Source organism: Drosophila miranda, chromosome XL (assembly GCF_003369915.1).
Source record: "Drosophila miranda strain MSH22 chromosome XL, D.miranda_PacBio2.1, whole genome shotgun sequence".
Taxonomy (NCBI): domain Eukaryota; kingdom Metazoa; phylum Arthropoda; class Insecta; order Diptera; family Drosophilidae; genus Drosophila; species Drosophila miranda.
In genome coordinates this window covers 24,136,710-24,163,520 of record NC_046673.1, presented here as the reverse complement: position 1 = coordinate 24,163,520, position 26,811 = coordinate 24,136,710, and the positions used below count along the sequence as shown (strand labels likewise).

The 26,811-nt window shown below is 47.5% G+C and overlaps 3 protein-coding genes across 8 annotated transcripts; 1 reads left to right on the top strand and 2 right to left on the bottom strand.

Moving 5' to 3' along the window:
• Window positions 1–31: 31 nt before the first annotated feature.
• Window positions 32–1,481, top strand: LOC108165059 (microfibril-associated glycoprotein 4). 3 transcript variants are annotated; one of them, XM_017301105.2, is made up of 4 exons: window positions 40–209; window positions 264–448; window positions 509–1,102; window positions 1,181–1,481. In XM_017301105.2, the coding sequence occupies exons 1-4, from the start codon at window positions 96–98 to the stop codon at window positions 1,338–1,340; spliced, it is 1,053 nt and encodes a 350-aa protein (XP_017156594.1). In that variant the 5' UTR covers window positions 40–95; the 3' UTR covers window positions 1,341–1,481. The 3 variants fall into 3 exon arrangements, with proteins under 3 accessions (XP_033252597.1, XP_033252603.1, XP_017156594.1); XM_033396706.1 differs by having other exon boundaries at window positions 32–448; XM_033396712.1 differs by having other exon boundaries at window positions 35–448; window positions 530–1,102.
• LOC108165061 lies at window positions 1,462–13,838 on the bottom strand. 4 transcript variants are annotated; one of them, XM_017301109.2, is made up of 4 exons: window positions 6,152–6,372; window positions 5,830–6,036; window positions 2,022–2,177; window positions 1,462–1,637 (listed from the first exon to the last, which is right to left on the bottom strand). In XM_017301109.2, the coding sequence occupies exons 2-4, from the start codon at window positions 5,992–5,994 to the stop codon at window positions 1,482–1,484; spliced, it is 477 nt and encodes a 158-aa protein (XP_017156598.1). In that variant the 5' UTR covers window positions 5,995–6,036; window positions 6,152–6,372; the 3' UTR covers window positions 1,462–1,481. The 4 variants fall into 4 exon arrangements, with proteins under 4 accessions (XP_017156598.1, XP_017156597.1, XP_033252622.1 ...); XM_017301108.2 differs by lacking the exons at window positions 1,462–1,637; window positions 2,022–2,177; window positions 6,152–6,372 and adding exons at window positions 2,426–3,120; window positions 3,202–3,294; window positions 13,675–13,838; XM_033396731.1 differs by lacking the exons at window positions 1,462–1,637; window positions 2,022–2,177; window positions 6,152–6,372 and adding exons at window positions 2,426–3,120; window positions 3,202–3,294; window positions 6,401–6,467.
• Window positions 13,839–14,892: 1,054 nt separating this feature from the next.
• On the bottom strand, window positions 14,893–17,619 carry LOC108158833 (keratin, type II cytoskeletal 1). Its single transcript, XM_033396403.1, has 7 exons — window positions 16,609–17,619; window positions 16,351–16,530; window positions 15,980–16,225; window positions 15,850–15,918; window positions 15,641–15,784; window positions 15,512–15,571; window positions 14,893–15,381 (listed from the first exon to the last, which is right to left on the bottom strand). The coding sequence occupies exons 1-7, from the start codon at window positions 17,347–17,349 to the stop codon at window positions 14,977–14,979; spliced, it is 1,845 nt and encodes a 614-aa protein (XP_033252294.1). The 5' UTR covers window positions 17,350–17,619; the 3' UTR covers window positions 14,893–14,976.
• Window positions 17,620–26,811: the final 9,192 nt, after the last annotated feature.

Here is a 26,811-nt window from a genome sequence, read left to right as displayed (position 1 = left end):
TTGTGGCCAGTCGATCGGCTCGGTCGGCTCGATCAGCCCCCCAGCGAGTGTGTGGTGTAGTCAGTGGTCAGTGGTCAGAGCTCAGTCAGTGAGATATGTCGCAGATGCTACAGCTAGACGCGCTGGTCATGGCCATGGCGTGCCTTACCACAACGCAAACGGATCTGGGCGGGGACCTGGGGATGGTGCCACCCATTCTGGATAATTCGGTGAGTCATAGAGGATTCTACATCGATCTATCTTTATCCTATCTGTATCTGCAGACTAGCTGTCCCATCTCTGCGCTTAGTGGCCTCACCACACGCCTGCAGGCCCTGACCAATGACATTGCGAGTGTCAAGGAGCAGATAGGCGGCCTCCAGGAGCAGCTGGTGGACCTGCGAAGGAGTGGCGGTCCCGCTGGCTATCCAGTGCCCCTGGGCTTGCCGAATGCCATCGGATCGCGATTGTAAGCTGTGCGGTGCGGAGGAAGCCCATCTGTAACACTGACTGGTAGACCCATTCATAGACCTGTCTCCTCCCTCTCTAGCCTGGATGTGGATGTGCCCCAGTTACTGGCAGCCCAAGGCGGCCCCGGGGCGGGGGGTGGTCCCACAACGCCAAGCAACTGCCTCAAGCAGCAGCACGGTGTGGTGCGGATACGACCCCGTGCGAATGTGGAGCCCTTCTTCGTGTTCTGCGACCAGAAGGTGCGTGACGGCGGCTGGATCATGGTGGTCAACCGATACGACGGCAGCGAGGACTTCAATCGCAAGTGGGCCGACTACAAGATCGGGTTCGGGTCCCTCAACACCGAGTTCTTCATCGGGCTGGACAAGCTCCACCAGATCACCAGCAGCGACAACTACGAGCTTCTCGTGCAGCTGCAGAACCGCAAGCAGGAGCTGCGCTATGCCCTATATGACCACTTTGGGATCGGCAGCGAGTCTGAACAGTACCACCTGAACGTCCTCGGGAAGTACCAGGGCGATGCCGCCGACGCTCTGCGCCAGCACGTGGGCAAGAAGTTTAGCACCCAGGACAGGGACAACGACGAAAGTGAGGCCAACTGTGCGGCCGCCCAGTCGGCGGCCTTCTGGTACGGCAGCTCCTGCAACCTAAGGTGGGGATCCCGTCCCTGAACAGACTATTCCTAGCTATTCCTTCAATGGCTTAAATTTTCCTTTTTCTCCTTCCCTAGCAATCCCTTTGGCTTGTATCAGCGACTGCTCGATCGGGACAAGGACGAGTACAAGGGTATTCTGTGGCGCGGCTTCCTCGATGGCCCCAAGGGCTCCCTAAAGATAGTACGCATGATGGTCCGCCCCCGCAGCGGAACGCCGTCGGGATCATCGTTCTAATAAATACCAGTGTATATTTTCACAATTTAACAAAGAGCCCAACAGAATACAAATACAGATAAGATACGACACAAACACAAACACAAAAACCAAACAGGTTCTAGATATATAGTAAATAGAAATATAGTAAAGGAAATTCGATTAGACTTCGTTGAGCTTATCCACCTCTGCGGTGGTCGTGCGTCTGGTTGTTGTTGTGGTTGTGGTGGTGGGATCCTCGTATCCCTTGACCACCAAAGCATCCCCAAAGATGGGCTTGAAGAAGAGCACAAAGCGGGAGTAGCGACGAGCAGAGCCCTAAAGGAATAAAAAGAGAACACAGATAAAAGCACATTTACCGGAACGTTTTTCTAAAAGCTACTCCGTTTCGCTAAAAGTTCTGCTAAAGCTCTACTTGTTAAAGCCCTCTCATTGTCTCTCTCTCTCTCTCTCTCTCTCTCGACAAAAGCTCTCATCCGTTGCATAGAACAAGCGCCACCTAAGAGAGTGGAAGATCACGATGCAAAAACGGAACGCATCGCTGTATGCGTGGCTGTGCGTGTGAGAGCGTTACAGTTATGTTTTGGACATGGGCAATAGCAACAGAGTTATAACCATTTGTATAGGTGCTTAAGCGTTAAAGTACAATGATGAGCGTAGGAATAGGAAGAACGAGTGTTTTGAGTGTATTTTTGTTCTTACCATGATCAGGCGGGACAGCGACTTGGAGACATTGGTGATGGTCTGGAAGGACTTGTTGAAGAGCTCGTCGGGTAGCTCGAACGACACGTTGTCGCTGCTGATGTCCGTGGCATCGCTCAGGTCTTTGCCCCCGGCTCGTGCCTGCCTCCGCTTGCCCTGCGAGGTAGTAGGAAAGATAGAGATAGAGAGAGCGATGAGAAAGAGGCAGAAACAGAAACAGAGACAAACAGCCAGCGAGTCAAAGAGACAGACAGACAGACCCGAACCGAAACTAACCGAATCCCATGCCCAGCCCCAGCCCCAGCCCCCACCACGACCCCAGACAAGACCATGGCCATGGAGATGGCAGCCGCCAGCCGCAGAACTGAAATCAAAATTTCGAGTACGGTTTTTCTGTTTTATGTTTTTTTTTGTGTGTGTTTTTTGTCGTTTATTTTCGATCGCCATAGAGTCATAGAGTCATAGAGTGGGTTGATTGATATATGTAGTATTTATATATATGCCGAATGTATGTACAAACATGAAACAATGCTTAAAGTGGATCTTAACTAAGGTGTGAAGAAACAAAAACAGGGGGGAAATTCAACAAGATTTTGCTCCGCATCCGCACCGCAAGAGTGATGGAATCTAAGGATTGGTCGAGGATAACGATAAATTACAAGGTTCAACCAAGGTTTAGCTCTCATTGCGCTCTGCCTGGCTTCTAGGTCCTGGCTCCTGTTTAGTAGCCCGCCTCGTCGGAGTCCGGGGCTGGTGTCGTCACCCCACCTATGCCGTTGACGCCGCCCGAGGAGCCCTGCAGGATGGGGCCGGAGAAGCTCAAGAACTTCGAGACAACGTTGCCCAGGCCGGCGTTCGCATTTCCATTGCCCGACGAGGAGCCACTGAAGGCGGTGATGGTCGTCAGGACACCGGTGGTGAGGTCATTGGCGATGTTTCCCAACGAACGGATCTTCGGCGAGACGACGGCTGTGATCAGGGTCTGGAAGTCCTTGATGGGCACCGGCGACTTGATGTCCCACTGCTTGTTCTTCTCGATGTTTGCGCGATCCAGCTGCTCGATCACGCGGGTCTTCGTGTCCAGGAAGTTGTCGATTTTCTAAAGAAAGCACAGAAAAACACAATGTCATATCCATCATCCTTGGAGCAGAGTATGCTTCTTCGGTTATATAGTACTTACACCAAACACGAAGCCGAGCACCGCATTCTTGGCCTCGAATGTCGCATCGGGTAGTTTTCTTTTGTTGCGCTCTTGGCCATCGCCTAACACCTCCTGTAAAAGGAATCGAAGAATCGGAGAACTGAGATTGGCAGGGGGCTTCGCTTCACGCAGTCAGATTCAGATTCAGATCTAGACCATGAACTCTCAAGCCATCTGTATCTAGATTTTCTTGCTTGACTAATTGCTATGCATATATTTTGTGATTCTTTGCCACAAACTGACTTCAAGTTTAATTGCTGGCCAAGAAGACAACAAATATGCAAGAAACCAGCCGAAGAAACAGAAAAAACACTCGATAATCTCCGACACTTAAGGCCGGTTCGACTTGACCCAATTCGAGGCTGGCCCACTCAAACATTCATACATTCATTACGAGCACTGTTGCTGGGGGGGAGGGGGGCTTTGGAGTCGACTCGAGCACGGACATCGGTCATTCTAAGCCGTTGATATCTTGTACTTTCGGCCCGCTTCTCGGTCGATCCGCACTTAGCATTCAGGCCGTCATCTGGCTGGCCCAAAACATGCGATATGTATGCACCTCGAAATCGAAATCGAAACCCAAACCGAAATCGACTCATTTCTAAACAAAACGCATAATCCACAGCCTCAGGCCCACCGCTCGGCGCCAAAACAAAACGAAACTAAACCAAACTATTCCGATCCCACCCGATCCGATCGGACTCGATCCGAGCTATGCTTTAAGTGCAATCGGATGTGACTCGGCGAATACATTTACTCTCCGTAGTTGCAGCTATACGGCTATACGGCTATACGACCTCTGCGCTGAATTTTGTTTGGTTTTGTGACGTCACTTGCCCTTCTCCTACTCCCGCCCGCCCTCGCACTCGCACTCGCCTCTAACGAAGTTATGCAATTATTGGGCAAGTGATTTGAATTTCAATTCGCGATTCGGGAAAGCCACTCAGCTGACTCAGAGACCTTCGATGAAAAGGGGACTTTAGCGTATGGGAGGGAAGTTGTAACCCAGAGTTTACGGAAGTGCTTGCAACAACAGAGTTGCACATGATCTACGAGTATGTACTTTTAATAATGATATTAACGAAGTAGTTCTTCAAGCCATGGCTTGGTGGGTTACCCTTTGGTCCCACTTCTTTTGTCATTTGTTGAGGGCCGTGCAATTTGTGCAATTCATTTTTGTAATTTAGCAAAATCTTTGCTCCATTGTTCTGCCATTCTCCCACTTGAGATTGCCCAATGCGGTCCAGGGCCCACATGCTTTTTGTGGCTGCCTATAACATTTGCCAGGCCTGGCAATTTATTAGTTTAGACGCTAAACTCATTATGCTGCCTGCTGCCTGTTACCCCGTTTCATTGTTTTTGGTTATTAGTTTTTTTAGTTTTTGTTTTGGGCTGTTTCTGAAGTGACAAACAGTTTTCAAAGCATTTTGTTGTGTGTGGTCGCAACAAACAAAAAAAAAAAACAAAAAACGTGAGCTATGATTTATATACAACCACAAATCAGGTCAGTCGTTGAAAGAGCTACAGGAACTTGAACAATAGTACAACGGGTAGATGGGAAGGGACAATTAATGGCCACGGAATAGACAGGATCTATGAACTGAAAGTTAAACCTAGGCCATATTCTGAGATCTAATTGAATGCAGACTCGTACCCGTATCTTTCAAGCGTTGTGCATTCCTCAATTATAGATACATCCCAAGAATCTGCCCGAATTTTATTTGATTGAATTTCAGAACATTTCGGGTGATCCGATTCGACTGTTTCATACTGTGGGTGGCAACCCTGGAACGTTTTCTTCTACTCTTAATGCATTTGGCAAATTTTGGGGTCTTCAATTTAATTTTCACAACATGTTGTTGAATCAATAAGCACGAAAAAGTGAATATATATATTAACAAACTATTAAATCGAGTAAATGTTTCACAACACTCGAATCAGCAGAGAAAGAGAAAAGAGGAAGAGAGAGAGAGAGAGAGAGAGAGAGGCAGCAAAGAGCGGAGGAGGGAGACAAGTGATGAGCTATGGATGAGGTCTTTCTCTTTCTGTTTCTGCTTCTGCTTTACTCTGAGGCGTTGGCTTTGGTTAGGTTTTTGGGTTTTTGGTCGGTTTTTTTGTTGGGAATGGTTTTGAAATGTTAACGTAGGTCGTTAACAAGTTTCGTCGCGCTCAAGGTCGTCATGTCTTGTATATATTCGGCAGCGAATTTCGTATTCATATTCGAATACGAATTCGAATCGATTTCTTGTGCGATATTCGATTAACATATTCGCAATGGACATGGGATGGGGGGAGGGGGGCTATGCCAGAAGTCGGTTCAATGCACCAGGCCGCAAAATTAGCAGCGGCTTACACAACAATAGCAACAGCAACAGCAACAGCAGCAACAGCGAAATGTGCAACAAGCCGCAGAGAGCCGCAGGCAAAATTCGCTTTCACGCCCCAGCTGCCCCCAAGGAGACGAGGCAATCAAGTTTCCCCTCACTTTGTACCCCTCTCAGTTGTCTGTCTGTTGTCTCTTTCTGGCCCGACTTCCTTGTTGGGCTTAGAGATGGGTTGACTGGGAGGTTGGGCGGATGGGTCGGATGGGTGGATAGGGGGCTTTACCTCTGCATTGATTGGATTAAGGTCCGGGTCGCTGTCGCTGCTGTCCTGCAGCGCGGACTCCACTTCGGCGTTGAGCTGCTGAGGCGATGGAGCCGATAGCGATAGCGTTAGCGATAACGATAGTACGGCCAGCATCAGCATCGTTTTGCACTTTGTGTACTGCATCTTTGTGGGCGAAGGAACGGGACTTCTGTTCTGTTGTAAATTCTGCAATTAACCAAAGGAAAAACTATAAGTCGCCTGGCACATTATTCGATTCGATCTATTTGTATTTATTTCTGGGGAAACTTGAAATATTTCACCCATTTTGCGGGCTACACACCAAAAAACAGCACACAAACTTTAAGCTCTCGAAGGCAAGAGAATAAACAAAAAGCCAATAAAAAATTGATCAAAGTTTGGAACGGACTGGGTTTTTCTTTTTCTCTTTGTTTTTTTTTCTTTGATTCGATTGCTGGAAGCCGCGCCGCCAGATACGCGATACTAGCACGTTCACTAACTTTAAGCAAATGACTGCAGACGAAAGTTACTTCAATGATTTAGCAGTGGCCAAAAAATCGGTTACACAGACCACAGCGCAAGCGCAGCCCCGAACGCGTCGGAGCTTTTTTTACCGCAGCTGCCTGATGCCTGGCACTGCGATTGCTATTGCTGCTTCTGCTGCTGCTGCTTCTGCTGCTGATACTGCCGGCGTCGGTGTCGGCGTCCACTGCAGACCCGAAAAAACCAGCAACAAAACCCACGACGAAATCCATCCAAATTGAATTTTATTGCGGCGCTAACGCCAGCGTCGAAGCCCGACGTCCGACATCCGACTCAAGCGTCTCTGCCCAACTCGTTTTTGAGCGAAAACTCACACACACACACACACACACACACACACACACACACGCACACACGAAAAGCGCTCAATAAAGTGCAAAACGCAGAGATGTCTGTCAGAGATGTTAAGTCACTCTCTGTCTGGGCTGTGCTTTGGTTGGAGGGTGTTTGTTGGTGGTTTTTCTGCAATGCGCTTTTAATTTGTACTTTTTGGCTTTCAATTAAAGCACAGCGACACACACAAACAGCCACTGAGGGGCACTCAGGTTATACGGTTATTCGCTGTTATACGGTGCGTATGCGCAATGGAATTGTGTTTAATGCATTCTCAAGCACTCTCCAGATTGGATTGTCATCACCATCACCGAATGGCCAAAGGCGCTTACATAAGGGTGTTGGTATTTTTCCATTTGGACAGGTTTTGGACAATTAAATGGAAATTGAAATGGAAAGTATATATCCCATTATCATCTTCTATAAACCATTTGATGTGTGGGCTGTGTTGGTAATATTTCTACCATACTTTAGGGCGCTTAAAAACAAGAAATATCCCAATATTCGGAAATAACCTTTGACAAACATTTCTAGCACACACTGTGCGGCTCATTATAAAGAAATTACGTCGGGTTATAGAACTTATAGGAAATCTGCCTAAGATGGTATGAGTCTTTCAGTTCTTTCCATTCAAATGGAAATGCTGTTCCCATTTCGAGGTACATTTTCAATGGTAAAGTGCATAAATGTAGTTCTACTCTTATGAGTGAAATAAGTATTGTTTACAATCTTGCAACTTCTCCAATTTATTGCTCAATGTAGATGTAGAGGTTCCCACTGAAGATCCTTGACCGTAGAGTTGACTAAATTAGCGAAATTTATGCGCATCCAACCTCTAAGCACAGCCTCGACAACGTGCTAACTATGTAAAATGGCATTTTAATGGGCTTTTTTTTAACGATTTATAGCCAATATATCTATTATAAATAATACATATTTATGGACCAACTGGAGGCTAGAAATTCTCGTAAAAAACAGAACAAAAAACTAAGCCAAGATCGAAAAAGAGAATACGAACACAAAGTAGAGAAAAGTTAATCAAGTCGTTCGCCTTCAGACGCCAGAGCCCCGCCAGAGCCCCGCCAGAGCCCCGCCAGAGCCCCGCCAGAGCCCCGCCAGAGCCCCGCCAGAGCCCCGCCAGAGCCCCGCCAGAGACGCCAGGACCGACCGATAAATTGGAGTCAAAGTGCGCGCGTATTGAATTCAGACTCGAAACTCGAAACTTAATAACTGGAATTGCATAGAGTCCGATCCGATACGATACAATCTGATTCGATCCGATACGATACGATCCGATCCAATCCGTTTCGATGTGGCCCGCTTATGCATGCATGTACATATAATTAGTCAATTCGATTGTGGGTCCCCCCTATGCTGTATGCGGCATGCTGTATGCTGCCGCGAGCTCAATTCTGAACAATTAACTAAATAAATCGCAGCCAATTCCAATTCCAATTCCAATTCCGATCCAATCTGTTGTTGATTAAGTCAATTTTGAGACTTAAATTGGATTAAATGAGATCATCTCAAGTGATTCTGAGAAGGTATTTATGCAACAAAATTGTAATGTTACTTATTGATGTCTACCAGCAGAATCGATGGAAATCCTTGATGTAGAATCAATCCCCTATAAATGCCAACAAGGATATGCTGTTTGCGATTGTGAGAGGATCAGTCACTCACTTAATTACTAGTATGATATCATATCATATATGTATGTAGCTGTCACGATCTGTTCCCGTTCACAGATCGCATCGCACCCTGACACTAGGGCGAAAACCTTTCTAATTAGCCCGGGGACAGCCGGCACTTAACCCGTTTTACCCTGAATACCCACTGAATGAATATACATACATATGGGTATGGGTATGGGTATGGGTATGGGTATTGGTATTGGTATGGGTATGGGTCTTGGGGTCTGCAGAAATCAGGTGAACAGCTTTATGGAGTGGAGGCAACAATTTGCTTATCAATGTGCGAGCAGCGAGCTCAATCAACGCCTGGGCTCAAGGTCGGGTCGGGTCTGGGTCTGGGAGCGAAACATAATCCTTAATTGACATTAAGAGGTGCTGCCGCACCTTGCCCCCTCTCCCAGCCCGGCCCAGTCATGGCACGGGGACTGGTTGCCGTTGCTGTTGCTGTTTTATGCAACATTTTATGCCCAGACGATGACAACAAAAGTGAAGACAAGATAAAGCAAAATTAATGCGCGCATCCGTTCAAAATGACAAAAATAAAAAATGTACAAATTTCAGCAAGCTCACAAAAAAACAATCACCACAAAACCGCAAAAAACTAAAAAAAATTAAAAAGCGAAAAAGCAAAACCCAAGACCCAAAACCCAAAACCCAATACCAAAACCCAAAATGCAAAGTGCAGGCAGCACGCACAACTGTCATCGTTTTTTGTGGGTCACAAGGTCGAAACAGTTGACAGAGCGAATGGCAACCGAGTGGCAGAAGAAGATCTGTCTGGTATGATCTGGTCTTTCGGAGGTCTTCGCTCCATCTACGTGCTCTGGCAGATGCAGGTGTATGTGTATTTCCGAGAGGAGATCTTGCAGAACCAGTGCGCTGCGGGCTCCCCCTATGCCCATGCCCAAGTGCCTCTTACTTTTGCCCTGCTTCAACCTTTGGCAAACCTTTAACTTTCAATCTTGTGGCTGCTGATGACGATCTCGTTTCATTGGTACAGAGTACAAATGAGATGCAGCTACATATACGAGACCCGAGGGGGAATCTCTGCAGGATAGCCTTCGGCTATTTGCGGGGATCCCTTTAAAGGTATCCTGCAACGGCTGGCCTTCAATAAGTGAACAAACAAACACATTGAAGATAACACCATACCTAAAGTCCCACAATGGACCTGTAGTTAGGATTCTTCTGACCAAATAAACTGTACTTGGCTCTTTACCGATCCCTAAGCCTTAGGTATTCGTCAGAAGTATCAATGAGATCAATGTTTTTCCACCTCTCGACTATGTTCAGAGAAAACTAACCTATGGCTATGGCATATCGAAGATAAATCTTATCTCCATTTAGCATCATTTAGCAACCCCATCCAATGTCTGAACCATGGCCTCTATAGAGAATCCCCACTGCAGGCCGTGTACTCGTGGGGACTCGTGGACTAGTTCCATTCAATTAGTCGGTGGCCGTCCGTTGCTGTTGTTTTTTTCCTAATTTGTCCGTACAATTAACGAATTATCCATGGAAATTCAATTATAGCTTGTTGTTGTCTTTGGATATTGTGTTATTTCTGTGTGGCTGATGCTGGCGCTGTGGCGCCTCAATTAGAACGCCATAATTGCTGGCCAATCTGTCTGTCAGTCAGTCAGTCCGACAGTCTCCTGTCTGCTGTCACCCAGAGAGCGTGGCTCATAAAATTTATGACAGCCTGTTGTTGTTGCTGTTGTTGTTTTATACAAACTAATCTCTAGCCGCAAGTACGAGTGCTACATGCTATGCTATGTGAAACCATTTTGACTTGGCCAAGACCCCAAACGCAAAGCGTTACATACTGCTGGACTGGTGGCTCATAAAGCTGACATTATTGCACTGGCCGATAAGGTACCCCACTCGTAGATGTAGATGTAGATGGAGTCGTCCTTGCCCACCTGGCGCCGGCGCCGACCCCAGCGGCGACCCCCAGAGCCGACCCCAGTTGAACCGACTTGCTTTGTAGCCCAGATCTTCATCGCATTTTTCGGTTCGAGTTTCAGTTTCAGTTTCGGTGTAAAATGCCAAATGGCCAACATTTTGCTAAGGAAGGGGCAAGGGAGCTGCTGCTGTTGCTGTTGCAAACAAGTTGTGGGGCAGACGCATTAAATTTGTACTAACCAGTGGCACATGTACTAACTTGTTCTCCAGCTGAATTTTAGATGTTGAGTGCTGAGTGCTGAATGCTGGCACTGGTTCGGGGCTGGCTGGCATAATGTGGTGTGATTGCCCAATGCCCAATGTGCCTGCCTGCCTGCCTGCCTGCCTGCCTGCCTGCCTGCCTGCTGCCTGGTCACATTGTGCAACAATTGTTGTCATTATGCATGCCTTTTTTTGTCTGAGTGTGGCCTGGCCTGGGCTGAGGCATTAATGTCACATGTTCCATGGTTCTTGCCTCGATGACTGGGCCCCCGACCCGTGCGAAGTGCACGCAGAAAAAACAGGTCCAGCCCAAGCCCAAGCCCAAGCCCAACGTAACTCTCTGTCACTTAATAGTTACAAGCTACCATCCACATATCCATATCCATAACCATATCCATAACCATATCCATAGCCACATCCATCCAATGGGGGGCTATTAGCATGCTGAGGCACGGACATTTTTTAAGCCCCCGAACGAGGCTCGTTAACGGAGGAGAAGGAAGACGAGTATGAGGAAGATGTTCGATTTGAGTCCCACATAAACCACTACTCGTATTGCCGCTGGGCTGGCTTTTAAGCGGGCCTCTAATGAACTGTTGATGGCGGCTTTGCGCAAGCCATTTACCATCAACGTTTGTAGTCTCGGTGGAACTAGTTCTTTGGCATTCCATTTTGGGTGGAAAACCTCAAGATATCTGAGGATAGATAGATCTAGAGATAGATCCAAAGAATAGCTTTAGAAATGAAGGGCTCATTGATTAAAAAAGAATAATAATTCCATTGCCGTTAACATTGAACGACCAAAATGGAATGGCAAAATATAATTTCCTTTCTGGCAAATCCTTCAGATCAAGTGGATCAACGTTTTGCTCCCAATCTCTGAGGCGAATTTAATTGGAAAAGGCGTTGACCATTCACCGCCAGACAGGCAGCAGGCAACAAGCGGCACACCGCCAGACCGATCTTTGTTCTTGGATCGACTCTCGAGTCGAGAGTCGGCCAAAAGTCGGTTCGCAAAGGTTAATGCTGGCTCGAGGTGGAGTCGATTCTGGCGGGGAATTCGTCGTGCTGTTTATTAGCCATGTTTAGTTGTCATGTAGTCATGCAGCATGTGGCGTTTTGTTTGCTCAGTGATCACAATAATTATAGACGCTCGTTGGCATTAATACTTGTAAATCTTGCTACTGGACACCCCATCTTGGACTCCTCGATAAGCCGTCGAAGGTCGATGCTGGAGAGCAGCCTCTGTAATAATATCATTTTTCTTAAAATGCTTAAATACTCGGCAGCTTTTTGAAAGGCATTTCAAATTTGATCATTTTGTTTAATTGCCCATTCGAAGTCCGTGCAGAGAGAACTTGGCCAATGGCCAATGGCCAATGGCTTATGGCTTATGGCCAATGGCTAATGGCCGTTGCCGTGTGGCGCGGCGCTGTTTAATGAGCCACAAAGTTGGAAATCACTTAGGCATTTGTGCATTTGAGCGGCTACCCTTTGGTAAACAGCTTCAGTCTTCAGTCTTTTGGGTTCTTAAAGGAACACGATCCGAATGATTTATATTGAATGAAAAGGGCAGACCTTTGATCCATGATCCACGAAGCTCTCTACACTGCCCCCACCCCACCGCATCATATGGTTTGCCATAAAAAAAATGATGTGTGAAAATGCTCCTAATACAAGATGTTCAATACGGATACGATACCGGGGCACTCAAAATGTAGGCACAGAAGACCGCGTTCGGAATCGTACAGAGATTTCGAAAATTTACATAATAAACAGGGCGATAAATATTTCATTTATGGGAGTATGGAGAGAGACCCAGTGATGGGCATTGGTTTTAATGCCAATTTGATAAGTTTTTGTTGTTGTGGGGACAATCCTCTTGCACAATCCTCTCCCCTCCCGCGAGAAATAAGAGCATTCGTTTCGAAAATGGATGCACGAAATGCTCTGGTGTCTGGTCAATAAACTTATTGACCGACTTAGATATGACACCTGTACATAACTCGCGATATATGTACATGTATCTGTGTCTGTGTCTGTGTGTATGATGTGGTAAATGGTTTCATATAGAGACGCCCCCTCGCTGGTTTGCCTTCGAAGCGTCCAGCCAGTGTCTGTGCTCCACTTTCATGGCATTTACTTTCGCTTTTTTTCCGTTTCTCTGTTTTCTGCTGCTCTTTCGGCTCTTTCGGCTCTTGGCCCCAGCGAACACTCATCGCCATCGATGGGCACAAAGCCCGGCTTTGTTGTGGCCCAAAGCGCGTTGACGGCTGCGGCTGCGACTGCGACTGCCGTTGGGCTAAGTCAGGGCTTATCTCGCCCCAGCCATCGACAAAGCCATCGCCATCGACTCTGTCTATCAACGACCTTGAGACCGTTACCGGTTTCTTTGGGCCAGGCCAATACAGCCCATAGCTGAATGCGTGGATTCCACTCTTGCATGACGCTGTCCGTTCGTGTGTCTCTGGTTTTGGATTTTGCTCGATCAGCTCTGACTTTTAGCCATCTTCAATCATGTTCCCCCCCAACAAATTCTTTGAATAAATTAAACACAAAAAGCTTCCGATTCAACGAACTTTGCACTCCTTTCGAGTATTCGAAGTGACTAAACTCGAAATGTATTCATTCTTCAACGTTTTATAGAGTAGTACCTAAAAATATTGTTTAAAAAGTTCTCTCCTGTAGCGTATCAATCATGGCTATAAACAAAATTCATGAGCCACATAAAACCAAATAAAATATTTCCTTGATTTATGTGGAAATTCACGGTACGAATAGGTTTGGCGGTTCGGACGGTGGGGGGTTGCCAAATTTCAGTAGCCAAAGCGATTAATAGGAGACCGCTAATCAGTGGGGCCCCCCCGCCCACCTCTGCCCCTCTGGCTGTGGCTTGGCACAGCGCTTTCAGGCCCTGGCCTGACCTATGGCCAACGAAATGGAGATGGCTGAGGCTTAGCTCAGTTAGCAAGTTCGTTGCCTAAGTCTTTTGTTTGGCACACATTACGAGCCGGGATTTTCCTCTCTGCCTGCACTCCTGCCCAGCAGGCATATACACACATCACACAAGAGTAAATATATACCACATATAATCGTATGTACCACTTACCAGAGAGAGACAAAATAGAAGAAGAAGCACTGGCTGGATGGCTGGTGGGCTGGCAGAAGACTTAATTGCAATTTGGGCACCCAAAAAACATATATATAATTGAGTTCATTAACAATTTCAAAACACAGCACACAACCGACCAAAAAACAATAAACAAATACTTAAAAATGTTTTCAAATTAAAAAACGCGACAACTAAACGGCCCGCAAAATGTCACTTGGTCTTGTGAAAGATTCACGCATAACTGAAAGCCGCCTCGGAGTCGAGTACTGGGAGACCACTTGGCCAGGCCAACAAAGTAGGCAGGCAGACACTGACCAAGAGAGAGAGAGAGATAGAGAGACTGGGAGAGAGACCGAGCAGAAGAAAGAGGAAAAGGAAAGCAAACGACAAGTAAAAAGCGATTTAATAAAACGTGCAATCAGTAGAAAGTGACACAAGGCCCGCCGCTTCACCGCCCCAAGTAGTTGTTGCTTCATTGAGCAATAAAGAGCGAAAGAGAGGAAGTGAAGAGAGCGAGAGATAGCCAGAGAGAGAGAGAGAAATTCGAGTGGAATTAAATCCAAGAAGGCAGCACAATTGGAAAACGGAAATCTGACAACAAACAGCTCTGTATTGGCGATACCACTATTCTTTGCCAAATCACAAAATATAGGTGCTAACTATACTACAAAGATAAAGAGTAATCCCCATTCCGTTGATTCGTTCGATTACAATCACGCTCCCAACCATCTATACCATATCATACGGACAGTCTACTTGGATCTATGGCCAGCTTTTGGGTTGGTCTGCCCTGCCTTGAACTTTGACGCTGTCAAATGAACTTTGGCAAGTGCGTACAAAGTTCAGAGACAAGGCAAATGGCAAACGTTAACCCTGTGCCAAGCCCATCTCCCCAACTGTCTGATCATGTACTTCCGCCGGTTTTTCGAGTGCCTTTTGTCTATCGCTTTCCACTGAGTGCGTTCCGAGGGTCCTTCCCCGAAGATGAAACGGGGTGGGGGCGGTCTTTGTGGTGGTTTCCGTTGGACTGGCCTGGACTGGAGTGAGTCTGTTGCATCACACGCTGCCCAGCAAGCCAGCAGGCCAGCAGGCGGTTACGGCATTTGATTTAATGCCTGTTTTACGCTTTCTTAGCTGCCCAAGTGACCGACAAGTCGTACGGTCTGTCCCAACACAACACTCTGTTTCTTTCTTTTTTCGGCCAACGAAATCTCTTTATTTTAAAACTAACAAAAAAAAAATTACGTTTATAACAATTACTCGTTAAAATACATATACAATACGGTTACAAAAACCTAGCTAGAATGGCTCGTCGTAGGCGTAGGCCCAGGATCGTTCGCTGGCCGACGGCTTCCAGTGGTGGCCTCCTCCTCCGCCAGCTCCACCACTGCTGCTGCTGCTGTGGCTGCTGCTGCTCGAGAAGATGCCCTTGGAAGCCGTCGAGGCCCCACCCGAGGCACCCAGGGCGGCGTTAAGCAGCAGGCCCAGGGCACTGCTCACCAGGTGGGAGGCCACCTGCTTGACAAAGCCCCCAGAATCGAAGCCTCCCGCGGCACCCTCCTTCTTTTTCCGGGGCCTTGGCAGTTCCGCGCTGTCGTGGCGTTCTTCAGAAGCCTCGGCGGGACGAAACTTTGCCTCCAGGAAGCTGGAGAGCAGGCTCTTGGCGAAGGTCAGAGGCTGCGGTGGTCCTTCTTCCTCTGGGTCCTATGTGGAAAGACAAAGACAAAGGGTATCAGAAACGATTCAACCATTCAATGCGACAGTTTGGCAGTTAGTAGAACAGTTATGGGTGTGGGTGTGGGTGTGGATCTGGGTGTAGGAGTGAGATAAATACTGCGCTTAGTGAGGCCACCACAGTGCCCAGGAAGTTGCCCAGAAATTGTCCATTGTTGACCTGCAAAATATGTTGCGAGAAACGATGATGAGATGGAAAACACTTGAAGTAGAGCCCTGTTGATCTTACCGCTCCACCTCCGCCAGAGAGACCTTCAAAGGCGGTGCCCACGTATTGTCCCAGAACAGTGCCGAAATTCTTGTTGCCGGACAGTAGACCCGACAGCAGCGAGGTGGAGGTGCTGATCAGAGTCTCAATGTCCAGGCCACCAGGCTGGAGACAACAGTAAGAATTTAGAGGCATTCAGCAGGGGCCATCTAACAAGGATGTGGACTCACCCCAAATAAAGTGGAAACGACGCCAGTGAGCGCTCCAATCAAGGCGCCCACGTCCGAGCCGCCTTCTCCCTAGAGAAATCGATTTAGATGTGAGTCTCTTGATGGAGGATGGAGGTTGACTGCTACTCACGCCGCTTAGACTCCCAATAATTCCGACCAGACCTCCGCCGCCTCCGGCGCCGCCACCACCTGCTCCACCTTCTCCAATGTCTCCAAGGTCATCATCATCATCGCCATCACCATCTCCTCCCTCTTTCATCAGCTCGGTGGAGCCAGGGTCCACCTCCTGTTTGGCCTTCGGATTGGGCTTTGGTTTTGGTTTGGGCTTGGATTTTGCTTTTGGCCTGGTTCTTCCCTTGGCTGTAACATTTTGGGACTTCAAGAGCCCGTTAGTTGTGTTAAGACTAGACCATGTCGGCAATGGGTTAAGTGGGTGGGGGGAAGGTGAGGTTCTTGTGGGCCACTGGGTTAGTCACACGGATCGCCTGGCTCTCTACTTACTTTCAAATCAAGCTCCTCCGCGTCGTCTTGCAGATCGTCCAGCTCCGAGTTGGTGGTCTCCTGATCCTGGTCCTGATCCTGGTCCTGATCCTGGTCCTGATCCTGCTCCCCCAGTTCCTTTTCCTGCTGCCTGATCCGTCTCTCTGGCTGCTGTTCCACCAGATTCTCCCGGAAGTCATCCTGGAAGCGCAAATGATCGGCCTTGGGTTGAAAGTAGACTACAATCCCCAGCCGCAATTTGGGGGAGGGTGGACCTACCTCTGTCAGAATGGACTTGATGATGCGCATTTCCCTGGGATATTGTCGCTCCTCCTCATCATCACCGTCATCGTCATCGTGGACAGCAGCTCGCTTGTGGATGACCTTCTGCCTGTGGATGGCCTTGGCAAGCACCCCGTCATCGGAGGCCTGCTCTAGAAGATGCCTCAGCGCCTTCTCGATCTTCGCATCCAGCTCGACCTTCATTTGGGGCACCTGCTTGAGGATCTGCCTGCGCAGCTGGCCCAGCCGCTCCCCCAGCTCCGGCTGCTGGGTGATGTCCGCCGAGAGCTCCTGCTGCAGCAGCTCATCCTCCATTTGCTGGGCGGCCAGCTCGCGCAGCTCCAGGCGGAACTCGTGATCGTCCTTGGTGTTGGAGAGCACATCCAGGGCGCTGCTCAGGATGTCCAGGGCCCGCTGGTCCCTCGTCAGCTGCTGCTCGATGGCATCGATCTTGGGCAGCACCCGGTCGCTCTGCTGCATGTCCGTCTGCAGCAGCAGCTCCTTGATGGCCACCACCAGCTGCTCCTCCATAAGCTGCTCAGCCTGGCGAGCTCCGTTCAGCAGGCCAATGCCCGTGAGGGCCCTCAGCTCCTCCCGCGGCAGAGTCCGCTCCAGGCGACGGTAGGCGGCCACGGCGCGCAGGTAGTGGGACTGCAGTTGCATCCCTCGGCTCGGCCGGCTGCTGGAAGGGGCCGGGACGATCAAGAAGAGCAGGAGCAGCACTCGAAGGTTGTCCATAGGTCGCGGCGGCTCAACGAAAACTGCGACCAGGAGACGAACGCACTTTTTATTATAACATCGAATGGGGCACCACTGATCGATACCATTGTTTCCGCTCAGTTAGCTGTGGGCGTGGCAGATGGTGCACCCCTTCCTCCTCCACCTCCTCCGCCTCCTGGGATTGTTGCGCAATCGTTTGTGGAGCTGATCAGCCGTCCATGTCCATGGGTCTGTTTTTTGTCATATGCTAATTTGCTTCGATCCCAAGTTGTGGGCGGCTCCATCCAATCAGTTCTGCTTTGCAGATGCAACAAAAATGATCGATTGCAATCGATGGGCAACAATTCTAGGGCATGTTACATACATACATACATATACATATATGTCGGATCCCAAAATCATTCCCAATGTATTTTGGTCTGTTGACTGTAAAAGAGTTCGCAGTGCTATCTTCCGTTGCCTTCTTTACCTATTGCTGTGCACGCTCATGCTTGTCCACTGTCTGTCCCATTGCTGTAGGTGTTGGTGAGGGCGTGCGTAGGGAGAGACGACTCGCTCAGAGAGGATCAAAAGGGATAAGAAAAAGAGAGTGCGTGTTGGGCGGGCAATGTGTGTGGGCTAGAAGGAGAAAGAGGGACATTGGAAAGATGGCTATTGGAGTCTGGCCACACAGTTGCCTGTTTGACGTGTACCTGGCGTGTACTTTTACGTACAACCTACATTTCAGTTCCACTAAGAGCACTTCAATGCGAACTCCTCGAGCACAAACAGAAAATCAAGAACACAGAACAAGGAACCATTAGTGCCGTCCCTCCATTAGCCGGATAATAGGCACAGATCAAGCCCATTTGCCAGCCCAATTTCCTAATGGGGCCATTTCCCTCTGGGCCCCAAAGGTGAATTGAAATTAAAGTCTTATATAAAAAGAGTGAAGAGAAGGAAAACCATTTTGGGGAAGCACCAGTGACAGCACCAGCACCAGCACCAGTGCAGGTGTCGCAGCTATGCGTGACTCTTAATTATCATCAGCTCTACCCTCAGGTACTCGTACAGGCAAAAGCATCTCCATCTCGATCTCGATGTCGTTGATCATCCAGAGACCCTGTGGTTGGAGCTTGGCGGGGGCTGCCGGCGTAATGAGCAGCCGGAGCGAGGCGAGGCGAGGCAAAGACAAAGTCCAAGCCGCGGCCGGAGGCGTCACGCTCGTTTAACCTTTCAAGTGCGACAAAGATCGCCCAGATGAGGAGTGGGGAGAGGGCAATGGTTGGTAGGTTGTGGGGTGGAGAGGGAGGTTCAACTCGGATTGACATGACATAAGCGACTAAACGCAACTCCATAAAGCCATAAAGCAGTGGGCGGGGGGAGGGGCGGCCAAAGTCTACGACTGTGCCGATCTTTGGGGTAGCAGCTGTATGATATAGCCGTCTTATATTGATCAAATATAAATATACTCCCCAAAAGCAGCGCCCCCAGAGAGCAGGCAGCTTGTAATTAAAGGCGGCCCCGAATGAACCCCCGAACTCAGGAAAATTATATAATTACTCGAACTTCGCTGGCAAGTGCTATGGTTGTGCCCTCTAGATCGGAGTCTCTTAATTCGCTCGTCTAATGGCACTTTTATGATCTTCGTGTCGGCTTTCATGGGCAGATTTTCGTTGATATTTTCAAAACATTAAAAGCACTCTAAAAACCCGTTCAAATTAAGTCAAAAAGTTGGTCAGCCATCAGCCTTCAGACCTTCAGGCCTGAAAATATGTTGAAAATATTTAAGAGATTACAATCAGAATGTTTGGATATTCTTATGTACATATATTTCCTATCAAGCCGATTACCAGACTTGTCTTTGTAATTGTCAACTTTTATAGTAGTGTCGCCCGTCAGGGAAAAAGGAAAACCCTTTTGTTGCCCGACCGCAGGCGGAAGCGGAAATGCCAGTGCCATTCGAGCGCTAACGAGACACCACCACCACCACCACCACCACCGGCACCACCACCGGACGCACTTGACATTGTGGCTGTGGAAGTAGAGAATGGCCGAAGCGAGAATTACGACCCAAGCAAGCGTTTGCGCTGCCAATTAGGGTTTATTTTATTGACAATTTGTCAAAAGCCAAGAGCCAACAACTCCCCGATCGATCGCCCCCCATCGATATCAAAGTTTGTATACAAAATATATGCCCGATTGTATATGTATATTATTAACACATATCTTTGTGCAATAAATAATAACCTTGCCAAATCGTTTGACTCCGTTTCGCTGCTTGGCAACACACACACATCCATCCATGCACCCGCCCATCCGTCCGTCCCTCCATCCATCCATCCAGAGAGAGAGAGACAAAAGTTGCACTGCAGCGAACAACTTTTTGATTTCGGATTCAGATTCCAATTCCAATTCCGCTGCTGCTGCTGCTGTTTTTTAATCACTGCTGAAAATCGAGAGCTGCAGAGAGCAAGAATTAGCTATCAACTTTGCACTTTTAGGTTTTATGTGCAATTTGTTGCTGCTGCACTTATGTTTTTATCTCCAGCAGCAGGTGAACTTTGAACGGAATTGAAGCATGGCTACATGGCCAATATATGGTAGGTATATGGAAAAAACCTCAACGGAAAAAAAGAAATGAAGGCCGGGAAGGCCTGCCATGAAGGCCGAAGCTGCTGATACTTAAACACCAAGAATGGATCTGTCCAAAATGCTCACTCAGGAAGAGATAACACATATGTGATCCAAATAACTATAATGCCTTTTGCCAGGGTATGTGTTTGAAAACAAAACCAATCTTTCGTCTATTAGAAATTGCTGACTGCCTTGTAGCCTCCATCCGAGCCGAACGGAGCCAGAGCCGACACACAAAAAATTAACATAATAAATAGCTCCATAAATATTAAAAGCAAACTAGTAGTTGCTGCAATTTTTACTCTTTTATGTCGGCACTTTCAGAGTGCTTTGTTTGGCCACAGGCGTTGATTCGATTCGATTCGATTTCATTTCGGCAGGCATTCAGCAGAAAGATGATGATTTTACAATTGGTTTAGCCTCTAAGCCACAAGAAGTCCTTCGCAGCCAGTCTCCGTCACCGTCTCCGAGCTAATTTCTGCTAATTGGTGGCTGGCCCGGCCAATGCCAATGCAAGACGAATAGTGTCATGGCATTATCGATCGATATTTGCAGAATTCAAGTGTTTGTGGGTAAGAGCCCAAACACCACTGGAGGAAGGAAGAACAGCGAAAGAATCCATTGATCGGGAATAAGATAACAATAGGAATAGCATGAGATACAACGGGAATTGTATATCCTTTCAGAGGATGTTTAATTTCGTTGCTTAACCTAAAAACATATGCTATGGTCTTTAGTTCTTAGGTGGCATTAACAGCAACAAAATAAGCCACTAAACAGCTATCAATGTACATGCAAAATGTATGTATAAATGTCAGCAGCTTCTCCCCCACTGAAACCTGATCCCTGACCCCGTGTCTCTATCCACTCCCCGCATTAGTTTAGCGCCGAGTCATGGATTTAATTATTCAGAGCTGATTTTTGCCTGGTTATTTTGCTACGGTTTTCGGCCAATCACTGCAATCAAAGCCAGACAGTCGAATTTGGACAGAAGGCAACGGCTGCCAGATGCCTGCCTGATTGATATCCAATCCAATCGAATCCAATCCAGTTCCAGAAATTCAGCCAGTCACTGTTACTACACTCGAGAGCAGATAAAATCGCACTAAGTAATAGTACGTGTATTCTGCTGCTTTAAAGGTGCCATAAAAAGTGTTATTAAACACATACAAAAATTAAAAAAAAGAAACGAGCGGCAGGAAATTGTCAACTTTGCATTTTAAAGCTCAAGCTGAAGCTACAAAACATTCAGTTCCAATTTACAGCTGGATTTAACAGCTTTCAGAATTGCAAAGTTCATTACAATCAGATGTAAAATACTTAAGTTATGTGCAAAAAAGAAGCATTACCTCTAAAAAAACATTCAAAACGAGCGTTAGGTGTCGCAGCTAGGGCCGCGACTCTACATTTATACCCGATACTCAGTCAGGTGTGAGAGAGGGAGACAGAGAATGAGTAAGCGTGTGGCTGGGGGTAGCGTAGCCAATGCGATTTAATTTGTTTCTTCTGGCCATAATAATGATCCGAACGGATTCCGATTGGGCAATCTGCTAGATATGATAATTTTTTATGATTTTGCGTTTTTATTCTTCTCTGCTATTGGGCTTTATATGGTCGGAAGCGCTTCCTACTGGACGTTACACACTTCACAAGTCGAATATACCCCTACACTGTTTTTGAGTATCGGGTATCTAAAGCCAAGTACCGGGGCATCAAACGACCTGATCGATATCACGTAATGTTGGACAATGCAAAAAGAAAACATGGAGCGAAAAACATCCAAGAAATAGTCGTCGCCAAGGTAAAACTGATAAATCATGATTCCCGTCTCCGTCTCCGACTACGGACTTTATCTGGGGCTCTGTCTGTGCCCTTTCCTTTGGCAATACTGCTACGAGTATTTCACACCCAAAACCCGATGGAACTTTTTAATATTTTTTTCTGGGGTTTTTTTGGCGCTTGCTGGCCCACCAGGTTCGGTTTGCCAATCTACTGAAAATGACGGCCAAACCAAAAGCCGCAGCAGCAGCCGCAGCAGCAGCCGCAGCAGCAGCCGCAAAGCTGTTAACATGTTAGCCTGGCTTAAATGCATTATGATTTTGTTGTTGCCTGTCGCGGCTGCCACAATTTCCAAAGTGTTTCAAGTGGATAATGCGAAAGTTTACGAGCTCATTGGCTGGCCCCATCAGCAGATGAGCGTTAAAGCATTGAATGACCCCACAGATGGGCACATTTTATGGAACAGCATGCGTTACATACGAGTACATACATATGTATGTGTATCCCTGTGCAGCAATTGGTGTGCTTCTAGAGGCTAATTAAGTTGAAGATTGTATCATTGGTAAGAGCATCCTGTATTCACCTTTGGCCACCGCTAGAATGGGTCTGTGTCTGTGTCTTTTTTGGTAGACAGCTTCCTTTTCACAGAGAGGGGCAGGCGATAGGCAGGGGGGGTGCGGGGAGGGGATCAAATCAAGTTGTCCGCTGGCATTAGAAGTGATTTGTCTGTAGTAGGCCCAGGTCTTATGCACGTACAAAATATTGTACACTTATTATCGGTAATTGTTTGCAATTAGTCACCGACGGAGGCTGAGCCGGAGACAGACTGTGAGAATTGGTTATGGGCTAATTTATGCAATGACAAGTACCCATAGCCCCTCGTATTCGTATTCATAGCCCCGTATTATTTGGACAGACCACCTCCCATGGCTAGTGCTGGGACGTGACTGGAGTCACAGCTTCGCGATGATTCGATTGGTACGGGTATGACTCAAAATCAGTTAAAAGTCCGCCCCATGATAGCCCCATAAAAGATCATTCATTGCCCCCGAAAACCCCGTCCAGTCTGGGGCAGGGTCTCAGCCAGCGACAATGAAAAACGATATAGAGCAGACACTGAGCGATGCTACTTACGAGTACCCGCCATCCAGCCATGCAGCCATGCAGCCATGTGCCATGTGCCATGGGCCAAAAACGGTGGCAATTAAAACGAAGGAGTCACACAATAAGCACAAAAAAACAACAGCCTCTGCCTCAGAGATCGACATCTGCTTGGGCTCTGCACAACCTTGTTATTGTCTATGGCCTGTCATTAAAACTTGAACAACAGCAACAGAAACAGCAACAGCAACAAACATTGAACAGGGACAACAATGGCATCGACATCAACTCTGACATCCACACCGAATCCAACACCGGCTCCAGCTCGAGCTCCAGCGACACCGGCAATGTCTTTTCATTTAATTGCACCATTGGGCACATGGCAAAGTGAACTGTCAGCCTCAGCTCCAGCTTCAGACTCATCCAAACCGAACTGAGCCGAACCGAACCGAGACTTGGACAATTTAAAATGTTGTCAACGTCGAAGGTACAAGAGCCCGAGTTAATTGATGCGCCATGAAACGCCGTTCAATGGCAGGGCCGGACGCGTGTGTCTCTGTGCCTCTCCAGCAATTAGGTACAATTTGAGTGCAGCCATCGGATGTACCGGAATGAGCATTAATTGTTGTCCCAGGCCATAAACTTAGATACAATTTATAGATGCATATAGGATGGCAGATGAACGACAGGGACTGCAGAGCAGCAAATCGGATATCAACGGATGTGTTTGTGTGGGATATTTGTAGTGGCAGTATTGGTGAATAGTTGTATTATTTTGATCTTGAGTCCAGAAATGGATCTCCTCATGAAGATAGGCGCTAAAAAGGTTGACATTTTATGATGGGTTACAGTCTACATTAGGGATGGCTTATTACACCTTTTGCTCCCCCTGATATCGATGAATGCCTCCCATCGATCCTCCTTCCCTCGATGGATGTCCCAAATTTAAAGGTCGCCTTGCTCCGTGCTCCGTGCTCTCTGAGTTCGAGGATTACGTACATATGCCAAATCTTTGACGCCCTGTTGCCAACATGACAAGTAGGCGTGGCAAAGGCAAGACAACAAATGGATGCAGAGGCAGAGGCAAAGACATGGCGCCAGAGCAGAGGCAGAGGTCCGGCCATTAAAACTAATTTCGTTGTCATTTTCGATTTGGCAGCTTTTGCAAAAAAAGCGACCGGCCAGACCAAGACCCGTCTGAAACAAATTTCATAATTTGTACTCTTATGTATTTTTGCAAACATACATACAATGTGCACACACACACATACATACATATATGCAAAATGCCATGCCTGTGTGTGTGTCAAAATCTAATTCACCTTAAACTGATTTCGAACGCATGCAACTTTTAGTGAGTCTCTCGCTCAAGTCTCTGACTAACTGAATAGCCAGCCCCTGAATAGACTGACTGCCTGACTAACTGACTGACTGACTGACTGACTGATTTTGGATTTAGTTTTTGTGCTCGCCTGCGTTCGCTTTTGCAATTCAGCGAGCGGATAGCAGAGCAGAGAGATACTTTATCTCTTGGCTCTTGGCTGTTGGCTGGCTGCCGCTGGCTTTTACAATGTACAACGTACAATGTACACGCGGCGTATGCGTAATTTGTAGTTCACCATGCATGTCTGCGCGAACACTTGCACTTCTAAATGGAGCGACTACTGGCTGCTGGCTGCGACTGCTGGCTGGTTTGAGTACTCGTACTGTGTCGTTCACCCATTGCAGATCTTGAGCAAAGCCCACAACTGGTTATCCTTCAGACAACTTGTTGCCGAAGGTAAGACAGAGACTGGTCTGGTTTCGGAAGGGATCCAATCGGAACTGAGCCACAAAAGAGAGCAACAGATACAGACACTGGTACTCCCGACAGCAATCAATTCGAATCGAATCGAATCGAATCGAATTACGTTCAATGGAAGCTTCCGGCTACAAGAACTCCAATACAGTGGGGATTCGTTGAAAAGAATCGTGACTGATTTAAGACTGATAAACAGCAGAAGATCAGTGTGGAAGCCTCTCTCTTAGTCAGACCCCGCTGTAAGCCACGTCTTAATCCACTCTCCATTCATCTCCATTCACTTACTGGACACCCATCGTAAAAAAATGTCGTTCACGATGATCTGAAGGTCGACTATAGCTAACCATCTTCACTATCATTGTGCTCATGGTGATGTGATCGATCGCTGAATCGTTCAAGAACAAATTATAACTCTCGCTGGCCACAGCTTGTCGGTTCGTCGGCTTGTCGGCTTGTCGGCTCGACAGCTCGTCGGACGACATTGTGGTCTTGTGGTCGATCTTTGATCGGTGATCGTTGTGTCTGTATTGGGTCTGTATTGCCTTGCTGCTGGGTTGTGTGCTCGACTAACTGAAGGTTTTCTGCCGATTATCATCGAGTCGTTGGGCAAAGTGCATGGCCAACATGACGCTGCAGAAATTTGTTTGGCTCTAAGACCAGTTGCAAAAGCCCCAAAGAGCCACAAAGGGTTGTTTGTTGCCACACACACACACCACATAGAATGGGGTTAAATTGGCAGTTTTTACAGGGATTGGAAAACCCTCGGTCCGGGATTATAAATTTTGACCTGCAGCGACATCAGAGATTTAGCAACGGCCTTGTGGAATTCGGTTCTTAAATACAAAATTAGTTCACTTTGATTTCAACAGTCTTGTTAATACGTTCCATATTAAGTCGAAATGTAAAACACTAAAAATAAATAGAATACATCCAAAATGTAAAAAAAATATATTTGGATCAATCCATTCCATATGTTTGAATCTATTCTCGCTGCAAATATCTCTTTATTATGTAAAAGAGTTATGTGTCGTCGTCGTCCGATATTTTACGCATATCGGAACGAAGTGAGTGAGCCGGAAGTTGGCGCACGAGCCAAATATGAACTCTTATAGCTCATGGAATGCTTGCAAGATGGATGGAACATTGGTAGACCATAGAGATCAGTTGTCATAGATCCAAAAACCTCTTGTTAATTTCTTCAGCAGTGTTCTGATTTCTATGAATGTAAGTCCTTGGCCCCGAATCGAGTCAAGATATAAGGATAGATCGGCGCTCTTTCAGTCAATGATCTATTATCTGGAAACAAAAATGTTAATCAAGTTGAATTACAATATTTTTGGACATTTTCGGAGTGCGGAATTGGGGAAACGATTTTCGAATTCGCAGAAAACTTCCAATCAAATCGAAATTGAATGGAATTGCCCAACAAACGGTCGACAGTCGACAGTCGACGGTCGATTGCTGAGGATACAGTAATTGTGAAAATTGCAATCGATAAATTCCACGCCACACTAACGATTAAACGATTATTATCGAGGGGGGAAAAGGTTTCGGTTTCGGCTTCGGTTTCGGGAAGGCGATCTTCGCTATGCAAAGTGCGATGTGCGATGCGCAGCTGCAGGAGATTGTGTAAGCCTAAAAGACAAAACAAGTCCCAGACGTCGCTGCTCGGGGAGCTCTAATCCTGGAGACGGCCCACTGGCAAACTGACAAACTTAAAAACTCCCCAACTGATGGACGGATAGACGGACAGGTGGACAGCCGGGATGGGATCGGATGGGATGGAGAGACTGCCTGACAAAGTGAAGCTGGCAGTCACGAGGCGGAAACTTTTCGCGTAATCGTGTTGGCCAAAAACCAAAAACAAAAAGCGGAGAAAAGGGGGAAAAAAATATCAAAAACGAAGCCCGAAAACGACTCAAAAGTCTGGTCAAGCTCAGAGAGACAGAGCAGAGACAGCGGCAGAGGCAGAGCGACTCAGAGCTGAAGCTTGGCTTTTGGCTCACTTTCGTTTTCATTTTGGCCAGGCTTTTGAGCCAGCTTGAGACGCGGACGCGACGCGGCCGAGAAGCGGCCGAGACTCGGCTCGACGCCGATGCCGGCGCCGTCGCCGTCGCCGTCGCCGAGGCGTTAAGCGGCTGACACGGCCGCTGCTCTGCTCCGCTCTGCTCTGCTCCGGCCAG

What these genes read in the sequence shown, in the direction of transcription:
- LOC108165059 (XM_033396706.1), top strand. Translation starts at nt 96, where the DNA reads ATGTCGCAGATGCTACAGCTAGACGCGCTGGTCATGGCCATGGCGTGC. An exon ending in AATGCCATCGGATCGCGATT is followed by an intron (nt 449 to 508) that starts GTAAGCTGTGCG and finishes ACCCATTCATAG; the next exon opens with ACCTGTCTCCTCCCTCTCTA. An exon ending in GGCAGCTCCTGCAACCTAAG is followed by an intron (nt 1,103 to 1,180) that starts GTGGGGATCCCG and finishes CTCCTTCCCTAG; the next exon opens with CAATCCCTTTGGCTTGTATC.
- LOC108165061 (XM_017301108.2), bottom strand. Translation starts at nt 5,994, where the DNA reads ATGCAGTACACAAAGTGCAAAACGATGCTGATGCTGGCCGTACTATCG. An exon ending in TTAATCCAATCAATGCAGAG is followed by an intron (nt 3,295 to 5,829) that starts GTAAAGCCCCCT and finishes TTCCTTTTACAG; the next exon opens with GAGGTGTTAGGCGATGGCCA. An exon ending in TGCTCGGCTTCGTGTTTGGT is followed by an intron (nt 3,121 to 3,201) that starts GTAAGTACTATA and finishes TGCTTTCTTTAG; the next exon opens with AAAATCGACAACTTCCTGGA.
- LOC108158833 (XM_033396403.1), bottom strand. Translation starts at nt 17,349, where the DNA reads ATGGACAACCTTCGAGTGCTGCTCCTGCTCTTCTTGATCGTCCCGGCC. An exon ending in TTATTGGGAGTCTAAGCGGC is followed by an intron (nt 15,919 to 15,979) that starts GTGAGTAGCAGT and finishes CGATTTCTCTAG; the next exon opens with GGAGAAGGCGGCTCGGACGT. An exon ending in TCTCTGGCGGAGGTGGAGCG is followed by an intron (nt 15,572 to 15,640) that starts GTAAGATCAACA and finishes CATATTTTGCAG; the next exon opens with GTCAACAATGGACAATTTCT.